The sequence below is a fragment of the Lepidochelys kempii genome, chromosome 9 (assembly GCF_965140265.1).
Source record: "Lepidochelys kempii isolate rLepKem1 chromosome 9, rLepKem1.hap2, whole genome shotgun sequence".
NCBI lineage: Eukaryota > Metazoa > Chordata > Testudines > Cheloniidae > Lepidochelys > Lepidochelys kempii.
Genome location: NC_133264.1, coordinates 38,115,424 through 38,142,533, shown reverse-complemented (window position 1 = coordinate 38,142,533; position 27,110 = coordinate 38,115,424). Strand labels below are relative to the sequence as shown.

The 27,110-nt window shown below is 41.5% G+C and overlaps 1 protein-coding gene across 1 annotated transcript in view; it reads right to left on the bottom strand.

Moving 5' to 3' along the window:
* EPHA4 (EPH receptor A4) overlaps positions 1-27,110 on the bottom strand; it is a 125,562-nt gene that overhangs the window by 7,361 nt on the left and 91,091 nt on the right. The window contains exons 6-15 of the mRNA XM_073359960.1: positions 24,967-25,091; positions 23,704-23,863; positions 22,286-22,397; positions 14,853-14,911; positions 12,800-12,913; positions 12,400-12,585; positions 8,204-8,265; positions 7,483-7,692; positions 4,818-4,967; positions 1,987-2,180 (exon numbers count right to left, since the gene is read on the bottom strand). Of these exons, the coding sequence (XP_073216061.1) occupies positions 1,987-2,180; positions 4,818-4,967; positions 7,483-7,692; positions 8,204-8,265; positions 12,400-12,585; positions 12,800-12,913; positions 14,853-14,911; positions 22,286-22,397; positions 23,704-23,863; positions 24,967-25,091 (1,372 nt within the window). The remainder of the gene's footprint in view (positions 1-1,986; positions 2,181-4,817; positions 4,968-7,482; positions 7,693-8,203; positions 8,266-12,399; positions 12,586-12,799; positions 12,914-14,852; positions 14,912-22,285; positions 22,398-23,703; positions 23,864-24,966; positions 25,092-27,110) is intronic.

Below are 27,110 nucleotides of genomic sequence, written 5' to 3'. Positions count from 1 at the left end.
ACTGTAGTATGAGCAGAGGAACTGTGAGCTCAGAACCTGCCAGACTGGATTGGCGCTCAAACCTCAAGGAGAGTTCATCTCAGGTAGGTTTCTAGCCAGGTTTGCAAGCAGGCTCAGTGCATTCAAACAAACTCAGACAGCAGGGAGTTAATCCCCTCTTTAATCAATCCATTCCTGAGCAGCACGTATGCAAGGAGTGGTGGGAATAATGGTTTGATCTTTGTTTGCTCTGTGGACTGTGCTTCTTATTTTCCATTGTAGAGATTCTGGAATAATTATCTGAACAAATTCAATGCCCATTTAATAGCTCATTTATTATTTTACGTATTTTGAAAATTGCAATGGTTTTCATTCAGCCACTGTAAATTACTATCATAGATCTAAACAAAGCAAATGCCATCTTGATCATTTATTTTAAAATGCACAGAATCAAAGACTAGGTGTTCTACAGTGCTATTATATATTGTCCAGAGGGACTGGGTTCACGTTGGTAGCACTTACACAACTTTTACCATACTTTCTTGCAGTCTGTTCGGTGCCCCTTTTCATATTATATATAATGCATACACTACCATTTACAGTCTATTATCAGTCTCGATATATAAAGGCATACCCATATATTTGTTTGGATTTCATGCTCCAAGGAAAAGAAGTCTACAAACGGGATTTGAATGTAGGGAGAAGGCACACACAACAGGCTGTAAACTATTGTAATAATAACTAAATGTAGTCAAAGACATGTTATCTGTGAGTTGGAATCAAATCAAGTTGGAGGAGATTAAACAGTTGTTATTATGACTCTCTCCTTCTTAAATTATTTAAACCACAGAGGTGGATACACACGCCAGGCTACAGCTGCAATTAGGGCAAGCTGGAGGAAGTGTGGTGATAGTGGCCTCAGAGGACTAATAACCTGTCTTTGGTAATGTAAATGGTAAGCAATAGTCACAGAGGGATCCACTAGTTTAAAAGTGAAAAACAGCTTTTTCCATTATGCTGGCCTGCCAGCGGCTGAATCAGGAACGGTCTGGCCTCTGTTACTGCTCCACTGATTCAGAGATACTCATTCCAGGCAGCACAGAGAATATATATCTTATTTCCTTTCTGTTCAGGGATTGGATCATGTTTAGGATGTTTTTCCTCCACCCTCATTCTCTGCTAATTTTTGTCTCCCTCCAGACCCTTCCACTTATTCATTTCAAGCGGACTTAATTTTGCTTTAAAAGCAGACAACAAACACTCTCAAATAAAGGTTCAGATCCTCAGCTGGTGTTAATTGGTGAAGTTCCACTGATTTCAAGAGTTCCACTGGTTTGCACCACCTGAATATCTGGCCCAAAATTAAGATCTCTTTAACAGCTTTGAAATTTCCTTGCAACATAACACAGGATCCGTAGAGACATGAAACGTTGTCTTGCCACAAAATCAAATTCAAATTCACATAATAATTAATCCACGCCTTCACTGTGCCCACAAGGCTTTGGCTGTAATGCTCATTTGCAAATCCTACCTAGGCTTTATAAAACTTGATGATGTACTTTTCCCTTTAGGAAACCAGGTCACTCCTGCTAATTACGTTGCACTGAAGCAGACCCCTTCAGGATCTTTTATTGAAAAAAAAGAGAGACTCAGCATGTCTTGTTTTGTCAAGAAAACATCACTTGATTGCATCAGATCTTTTCAAAGCCACCCTTAAATCTAGGTTATAAAAACATTCGGAGCTGGTAGGATAAAGCAATTGCTTTCCTTATTCAGTTTCTGCTTTCACAGAGCCAGGAGCAACTGGGCCCCACAGTGTGGTCGGATGGAATGTCGGCGTAACCCCAGTGGGAAACAATCTTCCACTGGATAAAAAAGGGCTGTGCAGTCTAGCAAGCGCTGGGATGCACACCTTAATGTGAGTACCGAAGTTTAGGTGGAGTTACAGCTTGCCTGTCACCTCTAATATATTCCCTCATAGATCACCATTAAGAAAGCACAGCTGACCTGGAGTTCTCGGTGCCTGTCCTCTTCAAGCTGTTGGGGTTGCGGATGAGTTTGTCCAGCATGTTGACAATCTGTCCAAATTTAGGCCTGTCGCCGCGTTCCTTCTGCCAGCAGTCCAGCATCAGCTGATGGAGAGCGATGGGGCAGTCCATTGGGGGTGGCAGGCGATACCCTTCCTCAATGGCTTTAATAACCTATCCACAGCACCATTAAACACAGTTAAAGAACTTCACAGACTGTAGCTGTGTATAAACCATTCTAGGTTGACCCTAAGCATGGAAACAAACCCACAACAAAACGAAACAATGTGGAAAATAAAATTCAAACTCAAGCTGTTGCTGAGGCCTACCTACTCTCACCATTTCCTTTTGAGAATTCAGAAATTAATTCAGTTTAAAGCTAGTGAAGATGAGCACATTTAGGGAACATCTATGGTGCAGGGAAGACAATCACATGCATTTCAAGCTCATGACTGGGGATAAATATCACAAACATTTGCTGCATTAGGTATGGCTTCTGAAGCACACATGTCTTCAAAGATGCTGCTCATTGACGAGCCACACACCAAAATAACACAGACGGGGATCACTGAATTTCAGTGGGGCCAGAGTTAAGCTGCTAGTCGTCATGGATAGGGGTGAGGAGGAGCAATGCCACAACAGGAATTTCAGCCAGTTCTGAGGACAGCACCTCGGAGCTAGAGCTCCTCACATTCTTTCTCAGGGTGCAGCCTGTGCTCCCCGTCCTCTTGAGCTAACTTAGCTCCACTAGTAGTGTAATGTAGCACAGGGCCTGTTCTCTCTCTCTCTCTCCCCAGTTGTGGCTGGTTGATATGCAAGAGGGAGGGTAAGCCTCCTTCCATCCTCTTCCTCCTCTTGCACATCCCCAATCTGCCTACTGTGTCAGTTAAAGCATGCAACCTGATCCAAAGCCTGACTTTATGCAACTACCTCACACCTTCTGTACATATGGCTCATTACTATCCGGCGGCAGTCTGGCAATCTATGTGGTCATTCCAAGATCCTGTTCCTACTAGATGGTACCCACATCACAACCCTTTTCCCTATCACAGCTGGAACTAATGGGCACCCTTGTTGGCAGACTTAGCAGAGAACAAAGACCAATAGTCCATGAATCAATATTCCAGTAGACGGAATTATGCTGTTACCTCTACAGCTGGTCTCTAGAATAGTGGCTAAGATACACTGCCTGACAGTCTGGAGATGCTTGCACTGCCTCTGATCATTCAGAGAATAAGGAGACCTAGTGTCGCCTGGGCAGTCAATCCAGTACTTTTCACAAACCACCCATCACCACTGCATTGTCTTTCCTTGCCTATGTAATTCTCTATGTATGATGTGAGCTGCACAACACTTCTTCCGTTAGGATCCACAGACAATACCACAGCTACCTCACCAGTTTTTGGATCTATCTTGACCCATCAGACAGGGGAGGCATCTGCAAACCCACTTCTGTATTGCTCTGAATGACCTATCATTGCTAATGAAAATACGTTGTGTTTCCAAGGTGCATCTGGTGCTTTGTTTTCTTGTAAAGCCTTGATGACTTCCTGTTGATATAGGAGAGCAAGGCAGGGTGCCAGAGGAGACATCCACATCAGAAGGAAATGTAATTAAATTCCGTTTTTTAGATTAAATGCCATCCACACATAAATGCTCTTTGAAAATGTTCAGCTCCACATAAGAATGTGGATGACTTGTAAAATGTTATTTAACTTCCCACCTTTGACTCCATGACCATATATTCCGGTTAACTTTTCCCCACTCCTTTATTTGCTTATAAAACCCTTTGGGAAAGGGATTATGGCCAGCCCATGTCTCATTTTCACAGGAAATATTTGTTTTATTTAGTAAAAATTCTATTAGCGCAGACCCTTATTAGTATTATTATTAAAGAACTCTTCTGAAATAGCAGCTATTGTGTGTACTCCCCCTTGGAACAGGATGAAGTAGTCCAGATGGTACTGTTAAAAGGGACTTGCATAATTTAAGAACAGTCATTTAGTGAAGCTGCTTTTTAATGTCCTCTTGGGGCAACTATTCCATTCTCAAGGGATGCTTTGAGTGATAATCACAGTTATACCTTGTATGTGTTGTTCTGAATATTGTAAAAGAAATAAAGTTATCTGAACAACAAATAGTAATAATTTCAAGTATACTAGGGTTTGGAAAATTAACTCTTAATGGGAAGCCCCATAAATTCAAGAGTTTTTTTCCGAATAACCCTCAGTGAAGTGGAAGTTTAATATCAATATTCACATTGTCCTTCTCTTTTTAACATAATTATTTCTGAAATGTTTTAAATGAGAATTTATGAACATTTCAGCTCCACTCCTCACTCTTCTATCTATTTCCTTTAAAACTGTTTACAAGTCCTATTGACTTTTAATGGGACTTAAAAACTTGCTTAAGTGCTTTTCTGGGTAGGGATCCTTTTTTGGATCAGGGTCATTGTGTTTTCTGGAAGTCACCTAATCACGGGTTCCGAAGAGTGCCTCATGTAAGTCTATAGTTTAGTATAGCTCAACTTCATACAACACTTGCAATCGATGAACAAATAGATCAATTACAGGTCACTTGTAGATGCAGGATACCAGACTTGACGAAGTAAAGGTCTGATCCAAAATGGAAAATTTTATTTAAGGGCCTGATCTTGCAAAGAGACACACGTGGGTATAAGAGTCCATCCACGCTATTCCTTTTGCAAAATTTGGGCCTAACACATCACCACCACACTGGGATTGAGAGGAAAGAAGAAAAAATTGAAACAAAGAGGAAGAAAAAATAAAACAACATCAGAAGGGAACTCACATCTTGATTGGACATATCCCAGTAAGGTCTCTCTCCATATGACATCACTTCCCACATTACAATGCCATAGCTCCACACATCACTGGCTGATGTAAATTTACGATAGGCAATTGCTTCTGGTGCAGTCCATCTGATGGGAATTTTGCCACCCTATTAAAAACAGAAGAAGACCAAGGCTGGTAAGCTGCTGGACTGACGCTTCACGTGGATGTCACTGTGCTATGTCACTTGCTTCAAAACTGGAGACAGATGCCATCCATTTGTTCTCTTTAGTCACAGGGATGCAAATAAGTAAATTGTTAAATGTATTTTTATTAGCCCACTGCCAGATTTCTGCTTAGGGCTACACTGAGCATGGGAAAAAGCCAAGAGTTTATAGGGCATATATTGGAGGATTAGTATACAAAGCAAATAAGTACACACTGTTAGTGCAAGGGTTTGACTATTTTCTTGCTTGCCCGTCTGACCTTCTTGTCCCAGCCCCAACAAAATAGGCTTATAGACTTCTGTTTTTTTTTTTTCCAGAATAGCGAAATAAAGAGAAGATCAGCTAGGAAGCTGCATGAAATACTGTGCTTTTCCCTATGGATGATATCCCATACATAACTCAGAAGTAGAGTAAATCAGCTTTCAGGCTGCTACAGTCAGTATAGGAACAGCTAAGTATAGTATCATGTAACAGGACCACTTCTGATACCAGCTAACATTGGGGAGAGCTTTTTTTATTGCATTTTTTGAAGTACGCACAAATAAAAAGGCTCGGGCACCTGAATTGGGCAACTGGGGTTAGCTAATGTTTTAAAAAGAACTCCATCCCGTTTATCTGATTTTGCCTCGAGTGATGCTGTGCCAGAGATTTCTCCTTTTGTTTATGCTAATGCACAAGGTGTTTTTAATTGAGCTTTAAATTTCCTGCAGTCCCATCTGGGAACATTACTGAAAGTTGAACAAAGATGTTTTTTCTTCTTTGTTATAATTTATGTTGTTGAGTTTCTTTTTCTTTGCAGTTTCTGAAGACACTTTTTGTTCCTAACTCCTTGTCCTTTGTCTCTGTTTACCTGGCTGATAGTTTATTGCCCTTTGTGCGTCTGTCACGTGTTTAGTATGGGGCTGTTCCAGACCCCATGGAAAGCAATGGGTCTTTCCACTGACTTCAAAGGGCTTTAGATAAGGCCCTATGTGAATGCATATATGCATTAGTATGCCTTTTTTGTTTGTGACTACATGCTTTAGGATGCTTTCACTTCAGTGAGTTAGAATCCTGATGGGGAACAGAACAGACAATTATGTTAAGATAGGACAAGTGCTTTAAAAAAAAAAAAAAAAGCACTTCACTGTATTATCTATGACCATGAAGCAAACTCTCTCTTCTGTCAAACACAGATGTATGGACATGGCTTATGTGTGCTTGTTATTTTAAAAATTGTCAGTAAGCTCAACGTTTTTTTAAGCTGCTCGAATACAGTGGAGCTCATCCAAATGTTCCTGGCACTTCATTACTGATACTAAAAGAAGACAATGTGCTGTAATGCAAATTACACTGATTCACTACAGTTTACTCTGAGAAAACAGAGTACTATATTTGCACTCACTAAATTCAAAGGGAGGCTTTTCAATAGTTTCTGTCTTGCCCTGGTATATTTGTCTATACTTTTATTTGCTTGAATACAGCTTTCCAGACCTCTGTTTCAGCCCCCCTCTCTCACCACGTTTATTAGTGGGGAATACCAGGGTTGTCCAGCGTTTAATACTACAATACTACATGAGTCTATCTTTCCGAATAATGAACTGTGAATTCATTAAAAGATGAGTATAGGGATTAAACCACAGAAATTGAGTACTGCAGACAATCTCTGCACTCAGGAGAACAGATGGAGAATGGCAGATATTTAAAAATGAAACAACAAGCAATTAAAAAAAGACTTTATAAAATCCCTAACTTTTTTCCTGGTGCATGTTAATTTCAAAGGTGTTGCGGAGGGGTAGTGTTGGTATCATTACATGCAGAATACTAAAAGTAGGATAGCAAAATTAGTAGCACTATGCTGCTAAAATTCGAATCTACTCCCCACTTTTTCATATTTAAATATTAATTTGCATATTATTAGTAATGAACAGAAAATCTTCATCATGTCTTTGTAATTTATCAGGCATCTTTAGCATAAACTGCTTAGGGGTTGGACATCTTGAGAAGTTCTTTAATCACAATTAGAACAGAATCCATTTTAGGGGCTGGAAGAGGCCGTCCAGATCATCAAGGTCCAGATTCTGCAAACACTTAAGCACACACCTATATATGCACACGTGAGTAGTACCACTAAATTCAGTGGGACTATCCACATGCACAAAATTAAGCACTTGCGTAAACATTTGCAGGAGTAGGACCCAAACCCCTAATTCCTGGTCTCAAGCTCCTGTCACCAACTCCTAGCACATTGAACACCCTAATGAAGACAATGGGCTGGAGCCTAACAGAGTTATATTGATGTAGCTGCGTTGAAATCAATGGATCTACAATGATTTACACTGGCAGAGATCCTGGCCCAATGTACACTTTTATGCAATGAAACAGGTTTTCATGTGTGCCTGAGATTATTTAAAAACAAAACAAAAACAAAAAACCAAAACCACTTTGTAGGGAAGAAAAGGCCCTTTCCTGCCTTACCCTAGTAGTATAGGCTGCTTCAGGATCATCTTCCAGGACACGGGACATGCCAAAGTCAGACACCTTGCAGACCAAGTTGCTGTTGACTAGTATATTTCGAGCGGCTAGATCCCGATGCACATAGCTCATGTCAGACAGATACTTCATTCCAGAGCCAATGCCACGAAGCATTCCCACCAACTGGATTACTGTAAATCTGCCATCATTTTTCTGCAGATGGGGAAGGGGGGGAAAATCACATAGCATTAAGTTAAAAGCTACATTACTGCCACAGCTGAAGCTGGCAAAGAGCACACCTCTAGATCTTCATCTTGTTTGAAATGAAATGCAATGTTATTTCCTCACCCTCCTGACTAGCGTCTATAATTCACCAGTAAAGTACAAACCCAGAGGTTTTGTCATTGCTTCCTGTGATGTATGGAATATATCCAGTTTTAATGAATCTACAGCATTGCAAGGCTTTCAAAAATGGAATAAATCAAAACTGCTCCCTATTAAACATGGATTATTTAAGAGCCTACATTTCAAATGTTACATCTACTCTGTATCCCTCCACCAGCTACTGGCAGCAGTAGAAAAAGATATTAAAAAGCATTTCCCACATACAAACATTCTTCGGTTTATATTCTCTATCCCTCCACCAACTAGAACAAGAATAAGGAATCAGAGAGTGTTTCCCTATGTAAAACCTCTTTTGGTTTATTATAAAGCAATCACCTACCCTGAGGAAGGCATCCAAGGAACCATTCTCCATGTACTCAGTTATGATCATTACCGGTTTACCTAGAGTTTGCAGAAAGAAAAATATAATTCCTTGATGAACACTGATGTTAATGAGATGAAAATGGGTTGCACAGGATTTTACTGCCAAGACACCTGTCTTGCACCATCTAATTTAATTTAAAAAGCTTATGCCTCAGCTGTAGGGATCTGGAAAAGAAATATTATGGGACGAGAACATTGAAGGGTTCCATCTGGAAAGTTAACCCTTTGGGTGACTGGTTGACAAGGTCTTTAACTAAAGTGGCCTCGAGTCTCCAGGGAACCTATGAATGGATAATTGCTCACTAAAGAAGTAGAAGGGAGGGGAAACCAGATAGAGCTGTTCAAACTTGAAAAATCGTTAGGATAATTAAATTCTTTGCTAGAATATGCATTTTCTTTTAGAGGCAGACTCAGTGAGCACTTGGATCCTTTTTCTTCTTTTGAAAAATCAAAGCTTCAGGGGAGTGGAAAGCTGTCAGCAGCTAAAAGACATTCAGATGCAGCTTGAGATTTGAGCATGCAAAATATAAACTCCTTCCCCAGAACCCCTCCTGACTTTCTCAGTCCGGAATCCTGTATGTCTTGCTATTTCTAAATGAGCCTTCTCCATTTCCCTCACAAAATAAACGATTCAGTGAATTGTGCCAAATATGGGGTCAGATGCAGTAGCAGCACTCATCTTTCCATAGTGCAACAGGGAAAAGCTAACTTTAAGAAATGTAAAAAGAAATACTGGGTTACTGACATAGAATGGTAACTAGAAAAATGGCCTATCTCATAATAAATAATAATAATGAATAAATATGCACATATAGAACGCTTGACATACAAAGTTATATGGCCCTGATCCTGCAGGTGAGAAACCCCAATGATTTCAATGGACTAAACATGCATCATGTTCAGACTCTGTGTTTGAAGGACGGAGGCCAATCTCATTACTCCTGTTTTAAAGATGCCCAATGATAGGCATAAAGAGATTAAGTGATTGACAAGCCCAGCCCCGTGGGAGGCTGTGTGAATTCTACAAGGAGAACTGAAATCAGAGACTTGGGCGTGCTTAGCTCCTTAGAGGATCAGGCTCCACATAGTGGCAGTCAGAAACAGAAACCAGGATTCCTACCTCTCTGCTCTAATCGTTAGACAGTACTGCTTCTTCCTTCAAAAAAAAGAGAAATTCCTGTCCCTGAGAACATTTGCTTTTGTATTTATACTGACAGGAACTGCTTCGAACAAGGGAATTTTATAGGGGAGAGAGGGTTCAACCAACCTGCGACCTAAACTGCAGATGCCTTCAATATAAAGATTGAGCTGAGCTGGCAAAAACGCTCAACTTTTCCTTGCTCCATTCACCATCAGAATCTGCTCAGAACAATCGACTATTAAAATTGTCCATCTGTGAAATATTTTAGTGCTGAAAAGCTCCCATAATTATTTCTACGTCAGTGCATTTTTCACTCAACAGAATGCCTCCCCCTTGTAATTCTGCCAGAGGTGTGAAAAATCCATACCCCTGAGCACTGTAGCTAGGCTGACCTCCCCACCATGTAAACTCTGCTAGGTGATGCAAGAATGCTTCCATCAATCTGGCTAACCGTATTCCTACAGCATGGAGAAACCCCCTTCCTCTGATGCGTCTGCACTGTGGGGTTATGCCAGCATAACTTCAGTGCCATAATTATGCCACTAAAGTCCCTGTTAACGTAGACACAGCCTTCTATTCCTGATTCTCCTACCATTTCAGCCAATGCCCAAAACTCTCATTGTCATGATCACATGCCACCTTTGCTCATGTAGATGAACATGTGTTTGAAATTGTAATCAGGCAGCAGGATACTTACTAATCTGATTTGCATGAACAAAGGTAAGCCTTGAGCAAAACAATTATGTGGGTGTGATCTTAAAAGCCATGGCTGAATATTTGCATTCTTACAGGAAAAGGCTGGGAGAAGACATCACTCCTTCTCCCTCTCCATACAGGAAAATTCACCTATCTGAACATTCATCAGTAAGAATGGAAACCACTCTAATCCAATCTGCATATTTCCCCATTTCATTTACCCTTTGCAACTGTGACCGGTCATTCGACAGAACAAATACATCTAAATGAGTTTTAATTAACCTCCCTCGATCAAAATACACTTTGTCAATTCAGAAGAAAGGGAGACTCTCTTTCAGTGCATTAACACATAATTCCATTACTCAGGCGCTGCTTGAGCAGTGGGGAAGTGGGAGAGGGTGAAAGAGGCTGGGGAGGGAGCAAGTAACCATCATCTAGTCAATTATGAAAGTACTTGACTAGCAGCCAATAATGCATTCGTACTTTCCTGCTTCCTCTCTTCCAACAGCCCCATCCATTCCACATCCACAATTCATCTTGCATTTTAGTTTTCAGTTTATTAAATGCATTCATTTATCACAATGTTCAGAAAACCTACAAGAGGAATTGAGATGAATGTCTTCTTAAGTAGCCCTGTTTACCAAACAGCAACAGCTCTGAGCTGCCCGAGCTGGCTGGTAGCAGAAGCGCTGCTTCCTGGGAGCCAGATGACAGGACGCGCTGGGGTCGGCTCAGCCTACCACCTCCTCAGTGAAAATGTTAAATCATTTTAATTCAGTGAGAACTGCATTATGCAGATACCTCCAGCCATTTATAACTGTTACAGCTGTCCTAGCTAAGGGGTTTTAGCGCCTCGGTGGGATTCCAATACAAAGATCCCCCTGTTGCGTCTCTTTTTTCCAGAAGTGCCATGAAAATCACAGTCTGTAGCAAACACACCACCACCTACTCAGAAATGACCCCCCCCCTTTTCTTTTTAAAGGGAACAGACCTGCAAAGGTATTTAATTATAATATTATGTTTTAATTAAAGTACTCAGAGACTTAGCAAGGCCTGGTAAGCCATAAGCAATAGCAGTCTGAATGACTTTTTTTTCCTTGTGGAATTTGTATTTAAAAGAAAACAACGATATTCTGTACTAATTACATTTCCAATCACAGCAAAAATCATGCACATCAGAAGGGGGGAATTCAAGGATATAAAAGAGAAACTTTCAAAGGCACAAATGGGAGATTTAGGAATCCAGCTCCCATTTGACATTCCAGAGAGGATGGGTGTCCAACTGAAATCTTCCCTAAATGAAATATTCTTATTGTCACTGATTTTTTTCTACACTTTAGCTCATTTCTAATGTTAGTTCATTAAAAATTATGGGCTCTCCACTATCACTTTAATCAGCCACTTTATTTCATTATCAAGAGATCTTTTTAATTAAACACCATGTATTCTCATTGCTGTGTGAAGGGTTGAATGCACAAGCTCCATCCACTCACAACAATGGATGCAGAGGGTTCGTTGTGGTACTACACTGCACTGAAAATGAACCCCTAAATCTAAAGTTTCCTCCACTTTTAGCACTCTGCAGCATGTTCTGCAGCTATGCTATGCATTGTATTTGGAGCACAGACATCTTAAACAGTAACCACTACACAGTCTCAGTGGTGCTTTATGGAGTCAGACCCACATGGGTCTTGAAGGTGTATTTCAGTTCTGGCTTAGAAACAGCATCTGTTGAGCTTTGTCATACTCTTATTGAGACAGAATTCAAGCGAATGCTAACAGGCTTTAAACAAAATGATCGACCAGGTGTTACTATAAATGGAAGCAAGGCTATCAAAGTCATAAATCAGAGACAGCATATACGCAAGTCTCATACTAAAATAAAGACTATTTTATTTCAAAGACCTGCTCTTCACAGATATGCCTTGTACTTCAAAGCACACCGACACTGTAGTTTTGTTTTGATTTTTTTTTAAGTGTTTAAAATACTTTGCTTACCATCTGCCTTCACCTATCTTGTAACAAGCAGCTCAGTCTAGCAAAGGTTTGAAAGATGGCTGCTTGACATACCAAAAAACCTGCAGTATTAATTCCTCCTAAAAAACCTTGCACAAGCTGCCTGCAGATAGGGTATCAGTTGAAACTATAAACCCATTTATAGCTGACAACAAGATTAATGACTTGTCCTGCACTGATTTCCTCCTATTAGCTATCAGTGGATCTGTGCCATCTGTCACTTAACAGGGGGAAAAATATGCAGATTTAATTTCTCAATGACTTCCAAATTGGCCTTGTCACAGAAATGACCTACTTACATTTGGTAACTACGCCTTCCAAATGTATGATGTTGGGATGGTCAAATTGTCCCATGATGCTGGCTTCACTTAAAAAGTCCCTCCTCTGTTTGTCAGTGTACCCAGCTTTCAGAGTCTTGATAGCAACACAGATCTCTCTCTTTCCTGGTACTTTGAGACGTCCACTGCACACTTCACCAAATTCACCTGCAGGAAAATGACCAAACAATCAGCCATGAACATGAAACACATGACCCTTTGTAGCCAAAATGTAATTGTCAATGCAGTTCTGAAAAGTCCTGTTTGTTTTAGGGAGTTGTTACACTAACCACAGTTAGATCTCAAGGTACCTAAACACCAGTGAAAGCTATGCATTACAAAAACAGATTTACTGCACAAACACAGATGTCCTGAAACTTACCCACACCTATGACTTTTTCAATCTTTATACAGGAGGCATCGATTTCCTTGGCAAATTCCCGCACAGCTTGGTTTGGATCCTCATATGTAAAAGGATCCACATATGTTCTCACACCTGCAAGACAAAAATGCTTTATTTGATGTCACTGATCTACATGCTGCTGAGAACAGAACATACAAGGAGCGAATTCTTAATGGTATACAACAGCAAAGAAAGTGTCCAGTAAAGATTCACCATGTCAGCACTGACTGAATAAAGAAGAAAGGACTTAAGGAGATTCCACAATGGGATTTATTTTTAAATGCAAACATTTAATTTCCCATCTATTGAAACAGCATCAGGCTTTTGACAGTGAATGAACTCCATAAATCGCTGATATTGGTAGCAGGCCAACTAGCTGGCTGCAGCCCTGTGACTTAGGCCTACACTACACAGTTAGGTAGATGCAAGGCAGCTTACATCAACCTAATTATGTCAGCGTACACACTATAGCCTTGTCCCGCCAATGTAAATGGCTTACTACGCCAACATAACACCACCTCCATGAGAGAGGTAGGGCTTCTGTCAGTGTAATTAGGGCTGCGCAGAGTCTGTTTAGATACTAAAAAAAACGAGGAGTCCTTGTGGCACCTTAGAGACTAACAAATTTATCTGGGCATAAGCTTTCGTGGGCTAAAACCCACTTCATCAGATGCATGCACTTGGTAAGGCAATGCCCATCTTTTCATATGCTGTGTATTTATACCTCCCTACTGTATGTTCCATTCCATGTATCTGATGAAGTGGGTTCTAGCCCATGAAAGTTTATGCCCAAATAAATTTGTTAGTCTCTAAGGTGCCACAAGGACTCCTCATTGTTTTTGCTGATACAGACGAACATGACTACCACTCTGAAACCTACCCTTGGCTCCCTGCTGGGTTGTGCCTGCCAGGCTCCCCACTCAGGGAGCTGAGAAGCATGGGTGGCTGCTCCTCCCCCGCACATTCCTGGCAGAGTATGGGGAGCCAAGAAGCCCGGGCTGCTGCCCAGTGGGCAGCTGGGCTCCCGATGGGGAGCAGTGTGGAACTGAGATCCCTGGCTCTCAACTCCCCACTCTGCCCCTCTTCAGTTGGTGTAAGCGCTCCTAGTAAGGAGGGGTACCACCGTTAGAGCGAAGGTAGTGAGGACATCAGCCACTGCAGTAATTACTGTGGTGGCTGTAGGTCAACTTAAATCTGTAGTGTGAACATGCCCTCAGAACGCACAACTTCCATTTTTGGGCCAGAGGAGTTCTGAGTTCAGACCCTAAGCTTGATCCTTCACTCAATAAAGCTAGAAACAACAGCATGTTCAGTTACTGAGACTATATCTACACTACAGAGCTGTACTGCTTGTAGTGGAGATGCTCTAAGCCGATAGTACAGAGCTCTCCCACGGAGTTAATACCTCCCGCCTCTCCAAGAGGTGGCAGCTATGTCAGCGGAGAAGCTCTAAGCCGACGGGACAGAGCTCTCCCACAGAGTTAATACCTCCCGCCTCTCCAAGAGGTGGTAGCTATGTCAGCGGAGAAGCTCTCCTGCCAACATAGCGCTGTCTAAACCGGCGCTTAGGTTGGTATAACTTATGTCGCTCAGGAGTGTTGATTATTCACACCCCTGAGTGACATAAGTTATACTGAAATAACCTGTAGTGTAGACAAGATCTGAGGAAGGAATGCATGGCCTCACATTTCCTCTTAAGCACCTGCTCTGGTCCATCCTGAAGCATCCTTGACATACACTGGGCAGAAAAGCATGCCCATCATCTTCAGCCAGAAGTAAAGGTCATACAAACCTTTTGAGTGAGAGGGAATAAAAAAAATTTCCCCAAAAAACCTTTGGGATTTTTTAATAAAGCCTGCCATTCAAAGTTTCCCTGCTACTAGATGCTTTGTTATGGCAGAGGAGGGCTGCAAACAAGGAAAACAGTGAAATAGTCATCTCAAGAGGAATGTCATTCTTTATTTTCTAAGCATAAGAACACAGACATGCTTTGTGAACCAGAACAAAAAAACCAAATACCATTGCCTTTTACCTTGATTCAAATGTTTCTCCTCATCTGCCTCTTGCTTAGCCTTACTGTACTTACTGCGTCTGTCAGGATGAAAAAGAGCATTACAATTCAAAATAAATCTCTTAATTTAGGAGATGAACTCAGAATCTTCTTGACCTGCCAAGACTTGAATTGCTCTACCTGCCAAGACCTATGTTCTGGGTTGGTCCTACAACAGTTGATGGCCTATTTATAACCAACAGCAATGCAAGAAGCTGCATTCCTTACACAGCTCTAGATGTTACTGTCACCAACAAACATACCAAGGGAAACGCAAAAACTCGAATTTACATATTTCCATTCAAGAAAAAGGAGGTTTATTTTCCAGCTACTTTTCTTTAAAACACAGATCTTTGTAATTCTGAAGCCAAATTTTGAAAGGGGACCCAATTAGGCCTCCCGGTTTTTTTAGTATAATTAAATGTGGATGCAAATGCTAACATGTAGATGTCTAACTGATTGATTTGCAAGCACAATTAGGCGGACATCTAAATACTAGCCTTTGTATCCACTTCTAATTGCACAAAATTAGAGGTGGAATTTAAAAAGCAAGCTCTTTCAGTCTACACATCTGTGAATATTAATATGATAGGTGGTACAGCATATTAAGTTTACACATTATTATTTCTACACGTAAACACACAACCATTTATACCATTTATGGCTTTCATTTTAAAAAAAGCATTCGAGTATAGCTTTAAGCATCAAAGTCTGTGTGGATTTGAGAGAAGTTAATACAGGACACATCTCTGTAGTGAGGACTTTTCTACTGAAAGGTGCCAAGTTTGGATCTAAGGTTTGGTTTGGCCCATTATAAAGGGTGGGAGGGCAGTTGAAAAATACAGAGACAGATCAAAAGTCAAAGGAACCCAAAGCTGGGTGTTATTGATGCCCAACAACTCCACTTGCTTGCTCCTGTATGGGCCTCTGAATCTCTGACCTCATGATACTGACCTCCTTTGTAAAGCACCCTGAGACCTACTACATCAAAACATAAGAACGGCCATACTGGATCAGACCAAAGGTCCATCTAGCCCAGTATCCAGTCTTCTGACAGTGGCCAGTGCCAGGTGCCCCAGAGGGAATGAACAGAACTGGTAATCATCAAGTGATCTATTCCCTGTCGCCCATTCCCAGCTTCTGGCCAACAGAGGCTAGGGACACCATCCCTGCCCATCCTGGTCAATAGTCATTGATGGACCTATCCTCCATGAATTTATCTAGTTCTTTTTTGAACCCTGTTATAGTCTTGGCCTTCACATCATCCTCTGGCAAGGAGTTCCACAGGTTGACTGTGCATTGTGTGAAAAAATACTTCCTTTTGTTTTAAACCTGCTGACTGTTAATTTCACTTGGTGACCCCTAGTTCTTGTGTTATGAGAGGAGTAAATAACACTTCCTTATTTACTTTCTCTACATCAGTAATGATTTTATAGACCTCTTTCATATCCCCCCTTAGTTGTCTCTTTTCCAAGCTGAAAAGTCCCAGTCTTATTAATCTCTCCTCATATGGCAGCCATTCCATACCCCTAAGCATGTTTGTTGCCCTTTTCTGAACCTTTTCCCATTCCAATATATCTTGTTTGAGATGGGGCGACCACATCTGCACGCAGTATTCAAGATGTGAGCATACCATGGATTTATATAGGGCAATATATTTTCTGTTTTATTATCTCTCTTTTTCTTAATGATTCCCAAAATTCTGTTTGCTTTTTTGACTGCCACTGCACATTGAGTGGATGTTTTCAGAGAACTATCCACAATGACTCCAAGATCTCTTCCTTGCGTGGTAACAGTTACTTATGAAAAGTGCTACACAGAGCAAGGTACTCCTTTTCTTTTCGCGAATACAGACTAACACGGCTGTTACTCTGAAACCTGTCAGAGCTAGGTACAGTATTGTTATATAGTATTGCTCGGGATCAAGTGCTGCTCCTACTGACATCAATGATGAAACTTCCAACAGTCCAGACTGGGTCTGGCTGGGCAACGAGATTGGGACAGGAAGCCACGGGGACTACAATCAGATAAGAAACATGTGTGGGGAGACTGGGACTGGCTAAGTAAGGAGACTGGAACTAGGAGCCCAGGGGCGGGAGGAGTGACGAAATGAGTGAAATGGACCACCTGAGGAGGGGGGAAGAAGACTGGAGTGGCTAGACAACTAGTATGACAAGGAACTGAGGGGTCTGGGGAGACCGGAACTTGGACCTGGACCCTGGAGGGAGAAACTAGGACTGTCTTGGCAAAGAGACTGGGATTGGAATGAGAAGCATTAGAAGTGGGGACTAGGACTAGGTAGGAGAGCAGAATGTGACTGGGTTGAGGAGACGGGGTGGCAAAAAGACAGGACAGGGGCAGGCTGAAGGAGATAGGGTAGTAGGGGTCATGTTTGGGGAGAACAGAAAGAAGAATCTGTGACTACCACAACACTCTCCCCTCCAGAGCCTGGAATGAACTCAAAATTTCTGAAGGCTGTCAGCAAATACCTGTGATATGCATTGACAAAGTACATCTCATCTCCTTTTGGTGTTTCTCCATGCAGAAGATGACAACCTATGTCTGCTTATCTGTTTCTCCAGTAGCTAAAGTGGCATTTCCTAACTTCTGAGAGCTTCCTTTTGCAATCATAATGTTCTTCTAACACAGTTTGTAGCGTGCAATATACTAAATAATTTGCCCACAACAAAACACCAAACAGTCCCACACTGCCCTTGATCCAGGATTCACAGCTCCCTATAATGTCCTGGGAATTGTATTCATATGCCACGGACTGCACATAGCACAAATGCCTCTGAACTTCTTTCTTTGCTAAGTTAATTAAAAACCAATACTTTCAAATACAAGGAAACCATTAAAAAACCCTCTAAATCCAAATGCAGAGTTAAGCCATTTTCATTGCCTGTGGACGACTGTTGCAGTGAATCAAGGGACCAAATTCTGTTCTCATTTACCGGGGGGGAGGGGAGGAAAGAGGGTTGCATAGGGTGAAAGTCAGCACAAAATGTCTATAAGTGTATAATAGGAACTGACCTTTAGCAGAGAGGAACATGTCAGCACTGCTATTGCTGTGCATGCATAGAACACTTTCAGTTAAGTAAATGATCACCATCAGCCTAACTTAGGAAAAAAAGTTATTCTGAATTTTATCTATGACCCCTCCAACCTAATTCAATTAATACTGACATGCAGAAGTGAGAAATGCAATAAAAATGTGTGTTACATGAAAGTGGCTTAAGTATTAAAATATCCTTTTCATCTTGTTTAAAAACTTCCCTCTAAGCCCTACATAAAAACTAGCCCAAAACACCCTAGGATGCATAACAGGTAAAAGGAAACACAGGAATTACTGTTCAAGCAATATAATTGTAGCTTATTAGCTTTTAATAATACCTTCCAAACTAACTACCTGCTTCCACTTCTATCTTTGTCACCTGTTGACCTTTTCTCCTTGGCTTGGGGCGGGACACTGCTGTCTACAATTGTCCCTGGGGGGGCGGGGAACCCTGGAAGCTCATTATTCACTCATTGAGCCACAGGGAGGAAATCTGGACATGAACTGACATCCACAGAGAGCTCACCTGAATGACAGAAGGAAACCTTTGTCCCAAGTTTGAATTCCATAATTATAGGGATTTCAGGGGTGGTGATTAAATAGGGGCGGTGTTCAGGAAGAGAATACAGAAGCTTTCACAAACTGCAGGAGTCAGAGATGCGGGCAAGTCTACAGGTGGCACTTGGAGATAAAGAAGGGGTGGGGCTTTTTTCCCTATAGGCCTGCCCCACAAACAACAAAGGGGGGGATTAGCATGTATTGTGGTGAAGCAGCATGCACTCTGGGCTGCTCTCTCAGCCTCTGCATGGCTGCTGGCACCTTTACCATTTACAAACAAAAGGAGAGCTGAGGGTTAGAGCTGCTCTGATTAAAATACTGCCTGCCAGGAGAGCGCAAGGGTATGACTGAGATAGCCTGGTGTTCCAAGGCTCATTAGTAAAAGGTGGGCAACTCATTCAGCTAAATGCCCACCACCTGCCTCAGTGAGTGGGGGAATTTGATGGGGCCAGCAGTGAAGGGGGATAGTTGCTGAGGGACACACGGTAGCTTCTCCCCCTGGGAGTCTCTGGCACCCACTGGCCAGTGGGGTGGCAGCATTCCCCAGCTCTCAAGATTTAACCTGGAGTGGGGGCCATGTGGAGCCTCTTTTGGCTCCATTCCAGCAGTCCCACCCTACCGATCCTGAACTAGTAATGGGCATCTGGCCTGAAAGATGCTGCTAGTCTGGCTAATTGCCCATTTGAGGGGTCAGGAAGGAATTTTTTCTCCCATAGACCACGTGGCAGAGGACCGGGGAGTTTTTCGCTTTCCTTGCTGTACTATCAAGCTGTGCTGTACAGTCGGTTAGTAGGAAAGCGCTTAGTACCTAGGTTGGGTTGTTAACTCGTCACAACCTGCGGCCCATTTTCCAGTGCAGATGAAAGACTTAAATCAACAGTTCCCACAGTAAAACACCTGCAATTTGGTGATGGGCTTTGGGCTTAAGGGACAGGGTGAGACCTTGTGGCCCTCATGGTCCCCACCCTTCTGCACCCTCCCTCCCTCTTGTAGGGGTTGTGGGGGGAAGGGTGCTAGAACTCAGAGAGAGAGAGCAGAGTCAGGCGGTGTGGGGTAGGCTAAGAAGAGCCTACCCCAAGATACAGGTTATACGGTAAGGAGCCCTGTAACCCATTCACTAGAACCAATTAAATGGCTGGTATAGAAGAGTGTGGGAGATGGGCGGGTAGTACTCCTTGCCTGTGCTAAAGTTTAATAAAAGCTGCAGCCTGCCACATAATTCCATGCCTCAATCTGTCTTCATTTTGCTGATGTGTCCGCAACAAATTCAGAGAGTGGAAGGTAAACCAATCTACTACCCAAGAGACCTCTTTTCATTTATTAAAAAAAAAATAATTTAATTAGATAACCAAAAAAGGGTTCGTAAAAGTCATCTTTCTCCACTCAACTCCCTTCTGAAAATAAAGCCTCATCCTCTTGCTCCAAATGTTCCCCAAAAGCTACATTTGAAATAGTCTGAATTTAGAGGTGTGCTTATAGGAAGCTTTGTAGAAATGCTTAAGGTGCCATCTGTCCTTTGCTGTATGAATTTACGTGACTTAATCTACGCAAGTTTAAACTAACCCTTAAGTGGATTAATCCTAATGTTAACAAACTCTCCCAGGAACAGAAGAGAACAACATATTCTCAGGCTGTCGGAGGTAGCAGACAGCACGGTCCTTTGGAAAGTTTCCGCTGTAAGATGATTTTTGAGCACTGATTTGACTTAATGCTAAATGATAATATTAAGCCCAGTTTCAAATGTGGGCACCCTAAATGGATATCCCTATCCCACATCTTGATACTGATATCAGTACAACTGCACAGAATGGAGGTTTGTATAAATGCAGACCTAAGTGCAGACCTGTTGGCACAACTATGAGATTTAGGCCAGGTGTACACTAGAAAAGGTTTGCGGGTGTAGGTACGCTGGCAAAGCCTCCTAGTGCAGGTGGTTGGTGAACAAAATAAGCTATGCTGGCAAAAGTCCTTTTATGTTGGTATAACAATGTCTACTCTTGGGCTTCTGTTGGTATAGAAATTGGTTCTATTTGGTTGCAAAAATTCACCTCTCCTACCAATATGGCCATACTGGCAAAAGTTTCTAGTGCAGATCTGGCCTCAGGTGCCCCATTAAGGCATCCGCTTTTGAAAACTGGGCTTTGTTTTTCAATAGCTACTCCCAACTACTGGAGCTAAATGGATGTAGGCATGTAGTGCTATGATAAACATCCTAAATGCACTGATATTCACAGAACATCCCAGGAAGGGGACTCATGGTTTTTTATTGCCTTGGCATTTCATTTACTTCGTTATGTCTTTTCTCTTCCACAGCCTCTTAAAACCTACTGAGGCAGAGCTCTGGGGCATCTTTGAACCCACTGCCACTTGACTAACTTATCTGCATTCCCACCAGCATTTAGGCCAGCCTTTGGTCCTGGCTACCAGCCTGCTCTTTATCTGTGTTTTGTCCAATTTAAACACTTCTAGGCAGCGATAACTAAACAGACAGCCTGAATGGGGAGAAGAATTGGCTGAGTATGCATCAGCGAGTCTGTCAGCTACCAGGCTCCAGGCAGCCTTTCCTTTGACAGCTTTATGGCCGATACTAAAGAGAATCAATACTAGGGCAAGGGGTTGACATTTCATTTTCTAAAAAGTGATCCATTGAGGGCCAATCACCAAGCCATGTTTATCAGCCTTGAGAAGTGACATTTTTTTTTATTGGGGGAGGTGGGGAAGGAATCATCTCAGAACAACTCGACAGGCTCAATTCTCCAAGGTGGCGACTCATAATTAGAAATCCAATGTATCCCGCTATCAATCTGGCCTTAAATAATAAAGTGATCAATAAAAGCAGAGAGGAGATTAAGTCATCAAGCCCTGGTGATGCTATTTTCTGTTGCAATGGCTTTTAATAAACCTGTCTCTCTGCATTACATTTTCATATATTCTTTTTCTCTTTTTTCCTGCCAGCATGGATGCGTTGAGCTGAACACCCACAGAAAGCCATTACAATGCATGACTACTTACCAGATATTATAATCACACTGATTTAACTGCTCTTTTTAAGATGATTTGAAGTGAAAGAGTAAATCAGAAGGAAGCTGTGCCCATTTATAGCTAATGTGATCAGACCCTATATAGAGAGTGGGCCGACTTGTATTCTCTCCTCTCTGATATGAGATGTTGTAATGATTTTTCTGAGGGGTAAACCTTGTTTTGGGAGCAGCAGCGTGTGCTTGATGGGAGATTATGGTTCTGCCTGAAAATGGAAGCCATGGATCCAGTCTGGTGTGTTACTGTATACAAAGTATTGAGTGCCTATGGCTTCTCTTTAGAGCCTTTCTTCCCCACAATGGAAGAACTACCCCAATGGCTGATGCAGACATGTACAGACAACTGGGGATATTAAAATCAAAAACCAAAAACACCCAAGCAAGACCGTTTCACGTTCTCCATGCACGTTACTTCACTGCAGTACTGCTTTCCTTCCCCTACACGTAACAAGCCAACCCAAGAAGATCCCCTGTACTCAGACTCATTAAACTCAACATCAAATTACAATATCCAGTTGACTTGCTTCTCAATCCCAGTTACAGAAATCAGCTTTGCATTTGAAGGGCAAATAGTGCTGGAACTATTACCATTACATTACATACTGCTGTGGTACTTATGCTGAGAAGATCAAAGCTACATGGGAGAGGGCTTGTAATGCAAATGCACTGTTTATGATGCTAATCAAAGAATTCAGCTTTGTTTGGATGAGACAAAAAGCTCCCTTATGAAAGAGAGAGGCAGAGAGAGAGGTTTAAGTTCTTACCTCCTGCTGATGACAAAAGCAGCAATGAGAATGACCACGAGAACAACACTGCCAGCCACTGAGACAAGAAGCACTGTGGGATTGGTACCATCACCAATAATGGGGGAAGGAACTAGAGATAGAGAAGACATCAGTTAGTGTCACACACCTCAGGCACAGCCACCTACAGTACAAAATTGTCACGGCAACACTTGGTGCTGTGTTCTGATTTGCAGAGGCAGTTCAGGGTATTACTCAAAGCCAGTCTCAGGCCTTCATTATGTATTCATTCAACATAATTTTCCAGGAGGGTCCTAATTAGTTAAAGACATTATGCTTGATAATGGTTTGGGAAACTTCAACTCGCTGAGAACAAGGACTTCCTCTCCTTCGCCCCTCCATTCTCAGTCAGAGGGTATAATGCCTATTTTATTGCCCACTGAATTGCTTCCCAGTTTACTTTATTTTTTTTTAATGGACCAGATGCTCATTCCTCACTGACACAAACAGAGCAAGTTGTTTTAAAATGTCTTCCCTTTGCCTGGTGGATTGACTATTTTAAGTTTTCTCATGCCATGCCTGAGGGAAGTTAACACAGAATGACGTGACCTGAAGTGATTTAAACAGACCTGCATAATGGAAATTAAAGAAACAGGTTCGGTCATATCCTCTTCCTTCCGGTGTCTTAGGAAGCAAACACTCCATTCACATTTTTGTGGACTATTACATGTTACCTTGACTTAAACAAATGAGAACCTAATCACAGATAGCACAATCTACAAATGCCACCCTTTGCAAAATTGTTTAAGAGAAAACACAGAAGTAAGGAGACACACACAACACACCTCACTGATTCACATAAAAAAAGGAGAGTACATTAAAAAAGGAGAGTAACTGGGGTTTATCCTTCTCTAGATGAGACACACTGGAAATTTATGCAAATAATTCATATTATCATTAAAGGGAGTTGAAAATATAAATCTCCATGAATCAATGAGAGAAAAAACTTCAGAACATTTATAGTGTGTACTTCTAGCCTACCACATTCAGGTTTCTTCATTAAGATTTGTAAGCATCTTGCATCCAGTATGCAGCACATCCAAATAACTGTGCAACGTCACATTTACTAAGGCCGGATCAGAAAACAACAGAGGAAATGGCAGTCAACAGCCATTTTTACAAATCATAGTGCCACGCAGGAGTCACAATACGGATGCCACATTCAAGTGAATAAATGAAGTCAAACTCCCAATAAGCAGCTCAGTCATATTCAGTATATGCATAGAGTCAAGAAAGAAAGAAAGAAAGAAAGAAAGAAAGAAAGAAAGAAAGAAAGAAAGAAAGAAAGAAAGAAAGAAAGAAAGAAAGAAAGAAAGAAAGAAATGGGGGAAGGAATGTATCTATTGTCAGCCCTCTGCCAATGATGCACATGTTGTTACCTGTGTTAGTCATGAACTCAAATGGCCCACTGAAGTCCCCATATCCCGCTGCTGTCCTGGCTCGCACATGAAACACGTATGAAGTCAAAGGGTTCAGGCCTTTGATATCTGTGTTCCTGGAGGCTGTCTTCACAATGCGATAGCTGCGCTCATTTTGGTCCTAGGAGCAACAGAGCACAGGGGTGAGGCACACAAAAATGTCTCCAGGCACAGTGAACCCTGGATCCCCAGTTTGCTGCCAAATCTGTGCTGAGGCTATGACTAATAGCAATGGACTTTTCAAAAGATCCCTAGAAAGGTTTTTGTTGTTACCCTTACTAGTACTGGGTTTTAAAAGGGGGTCTTGGGGATGGCCAGAAAGGATGATGGGGATGGTATGTCTAATGATGGTAGGTCTAATGTCTCTTTCAGAAATCGAACGATAAAATTCTCTGGAAAGTAGCCAGGTCTTCAATCATGATCCTGCTGATGAACAAATAACATTTTATGCTCGTTCACTCTTTCTTTTTCCTCTCTTCCAGCCAGGAGCTACATATCCAAGAAACCCTTGGGAAATGTCTGCCAGAAAGCCCATGTCTTAAAGTCTATTTCAGGCTGGAAAATGTGTCAGAAAATGTTGTAATCTAGTTTCAGTGAAAATCAGCTGCCCTTTCTGGCTTTATTAGGGAGGCAAATAAGCAATTACCTTTAAAAAAAGAAAAAAGAGAGAGAGAGAAAGAAAAGGTAACTGTTCATTTTCCAGGCAACCGTGAAAGCAAATAGCTCTTTTCATAGTTCTGTACTTGAGGAGAGACAAATTATTTTGTAGAAATAATGTCTCCCTATAACTTGGAAAGACTAAAGAATGTAATTTTCTTTTCCTTATTTTCTATTAAAAGCCATCAAACCCACACCATCACTCTAAGCAGAAGCCATTGACTTAAACAGATCTTATTATTATTACTGTGTTACATGCTTCATTATTACACTTCTGTCTCTGACGTAAGACTAATGTATTACTACTTCTCAGCTATATTGATTCTCATTATAAATATGTTCTCTGTAAAAACCTGGTTCTAAGGGAGAAGAAAAGAAAAAAACCCAAATACACTGTTAGAGGAGAGTGCAGTATATTATTCTCATTATTCAGTGTAACTGTTCAAGTGTATGAAATCCCTAATTGGATATGATTCTGAAATCAAACCTATTTGGTCCCAATAATGAGATCCTATCTGGGAATGGCTGTAATGGAAACAAACCTCATCTGATCATTTTGAGTAATACCTTCTCATAATATTTGACTTCATATTCCAAGATGACTCCATTCGGCCTGTCAGGTTCCAGCCAGGCCAATGCAACACTGTGCCTTGTTATTTCTTTAGCCTGTATCAAAGCAATTGGAGACGGAGCTGACAAGAAAAAAGAAAAACTGTATATTAGCAATATTTTATTTTTAAATGAGGATCATGTATTTTTAATTGTAGCTTTCCTACTCAATGGGCTTTGTGAATCTATAGCACTGCCGGGAATTAAAACGTCTCTTGAAGAGAAGACTTGTGTTTGCGCATAAAGCTGCTATTTTTGCTGCTATTACCTACAGCACAGTGAGCTTTTATTCTTACCAAAAGATTCTCTAACAAGCCCATTCTTGGATTCTGGTCCATACTAGAGCGGGAGTCTCCGAAGTAACAGCATGGTGATCCAAGTACTGTGATGTTACACCATGCCTGCAGCCAAAGCCCTGTAAGAGGCTAACATACTAGGAGATGTTGGCTCATTTCTGACCTTTACTAAACATGCCGCATGAGGCCTTGGAATTGTTAGTTCTGGCTCCACAGCAATTCCACCTATTCACCTTCCACTATTAACTGGTGTCATTTCACTAGCTATTAACATTACAAGAAATGGGATATCGACCTTTGGCTCAATCCTCGTCCCTCTGAAGTTGAGGGACTTTTGTTTCAGTGAGAGCCCACTGTTTACAAATTCAGCTTCTCCCATAAACACTGGGATTCTTGCATCTCAAGTATATGGGCCAGTTTTTCTGCCACCCTAACTCATGCTGTGAAGTACCATAGCCTGTGAGTAGTCCAACTGAAGTCAATGGGCTTACTCCAGATGGTCAGATTCTGACTTTAATGGGACTACTTGGGGAGCCAGGTGCTACCCACCATGAAGAAGACATCAGAATCTGGTGTACTGTGAATAAGACTCCAATGGTAACTGTCCCTATATAAAAATGATAGCTAGTTACAGTTGGTTCACAGTACCATACACTTCCAATTCCACTGACAGGGCAGAAAGGAAACATGATTTTGGAAAATTAGTCATGTATCCAACAAAATTCAACTCAAATTTACATCCATGTTTAATAAGGGTTACAATTAAAAAGACAATGGAATATTTCTCAATGTGCACTCCAAATTGGGCCCTTGATAGTGCTGAAGTTCACTTTTTGACTGGTTGGAGGACAAAGCATTTTCCCTAGGACTATGAAAGTAACAGATTCACAGCTCTGCTGGGGGAATGGGTTTGCTGAAGATTTATGAAACAGGTTGCCTGGTTCTTGTTGTGTTGCTGTGTGGCCATGTCTCTAGCCAGCTATTATCAAGCCCTGCCACTACTGACAATAGCTGATACAAATGGTGGGGTCTCCAGGGATGAAGAGGGACATTCATGAAATTTTTAATCTTATCTAACAAAGCCATTCTGTATAACCAGAGATTAGAGGTCTTCCTAAATTGAATGTATTTCCTCTTTTGTCCCTGAAACCCTAGAAAAATACAGATTTTTATTTTTTTTAACTCTGAGATGAAGATCTATGAAAGTAGTCAAAAGAGAAAGGAGGATGTAATGTGTATTCCTGAAAACTACAGAGAAAGACGGAGAAATAAAATAGTCACAATAAATGAAGGGAAAATTGAACGTGAAAGCTTCAAACCTACTTGACCGTATCAGACGGGTCTGATGGGAGTGAAAATAACCAGCAGACACCACACACATAGTCACAAAAGGGAGTCTTCCTGCTGAAGTGAAGCCATCAGGGAGTCTCTTCCTGATTTATTATTTGACAGCTTGGCATCTCTGTTAGAAATGCCTCCAGACCCTTTCTCTCTGTCTGTCTGTCTCTGTATCTCACGTGCACAGACAGATACTGGATGACAGGAGGAGACTATAAACATAAACCAACAGGGAGGTTTCAGGTGTGTTCCATCAAGTTATATATGTGACATGACTGGGATTGGTAATGCAACTCTCCTGCTTGATAACCCAATGGCTTCTAAACCAAGGGCACATTCTCCTTGCTTTGCTTTGCAGTAACATCACTGCTTAGCTAATAAAATGGAAATCAGGTTCATTTTCTGCACGCACACACACACAGCACATTAGCAATACTCTCCACCCCCTCCGCCCCCCCGCACCCCCAT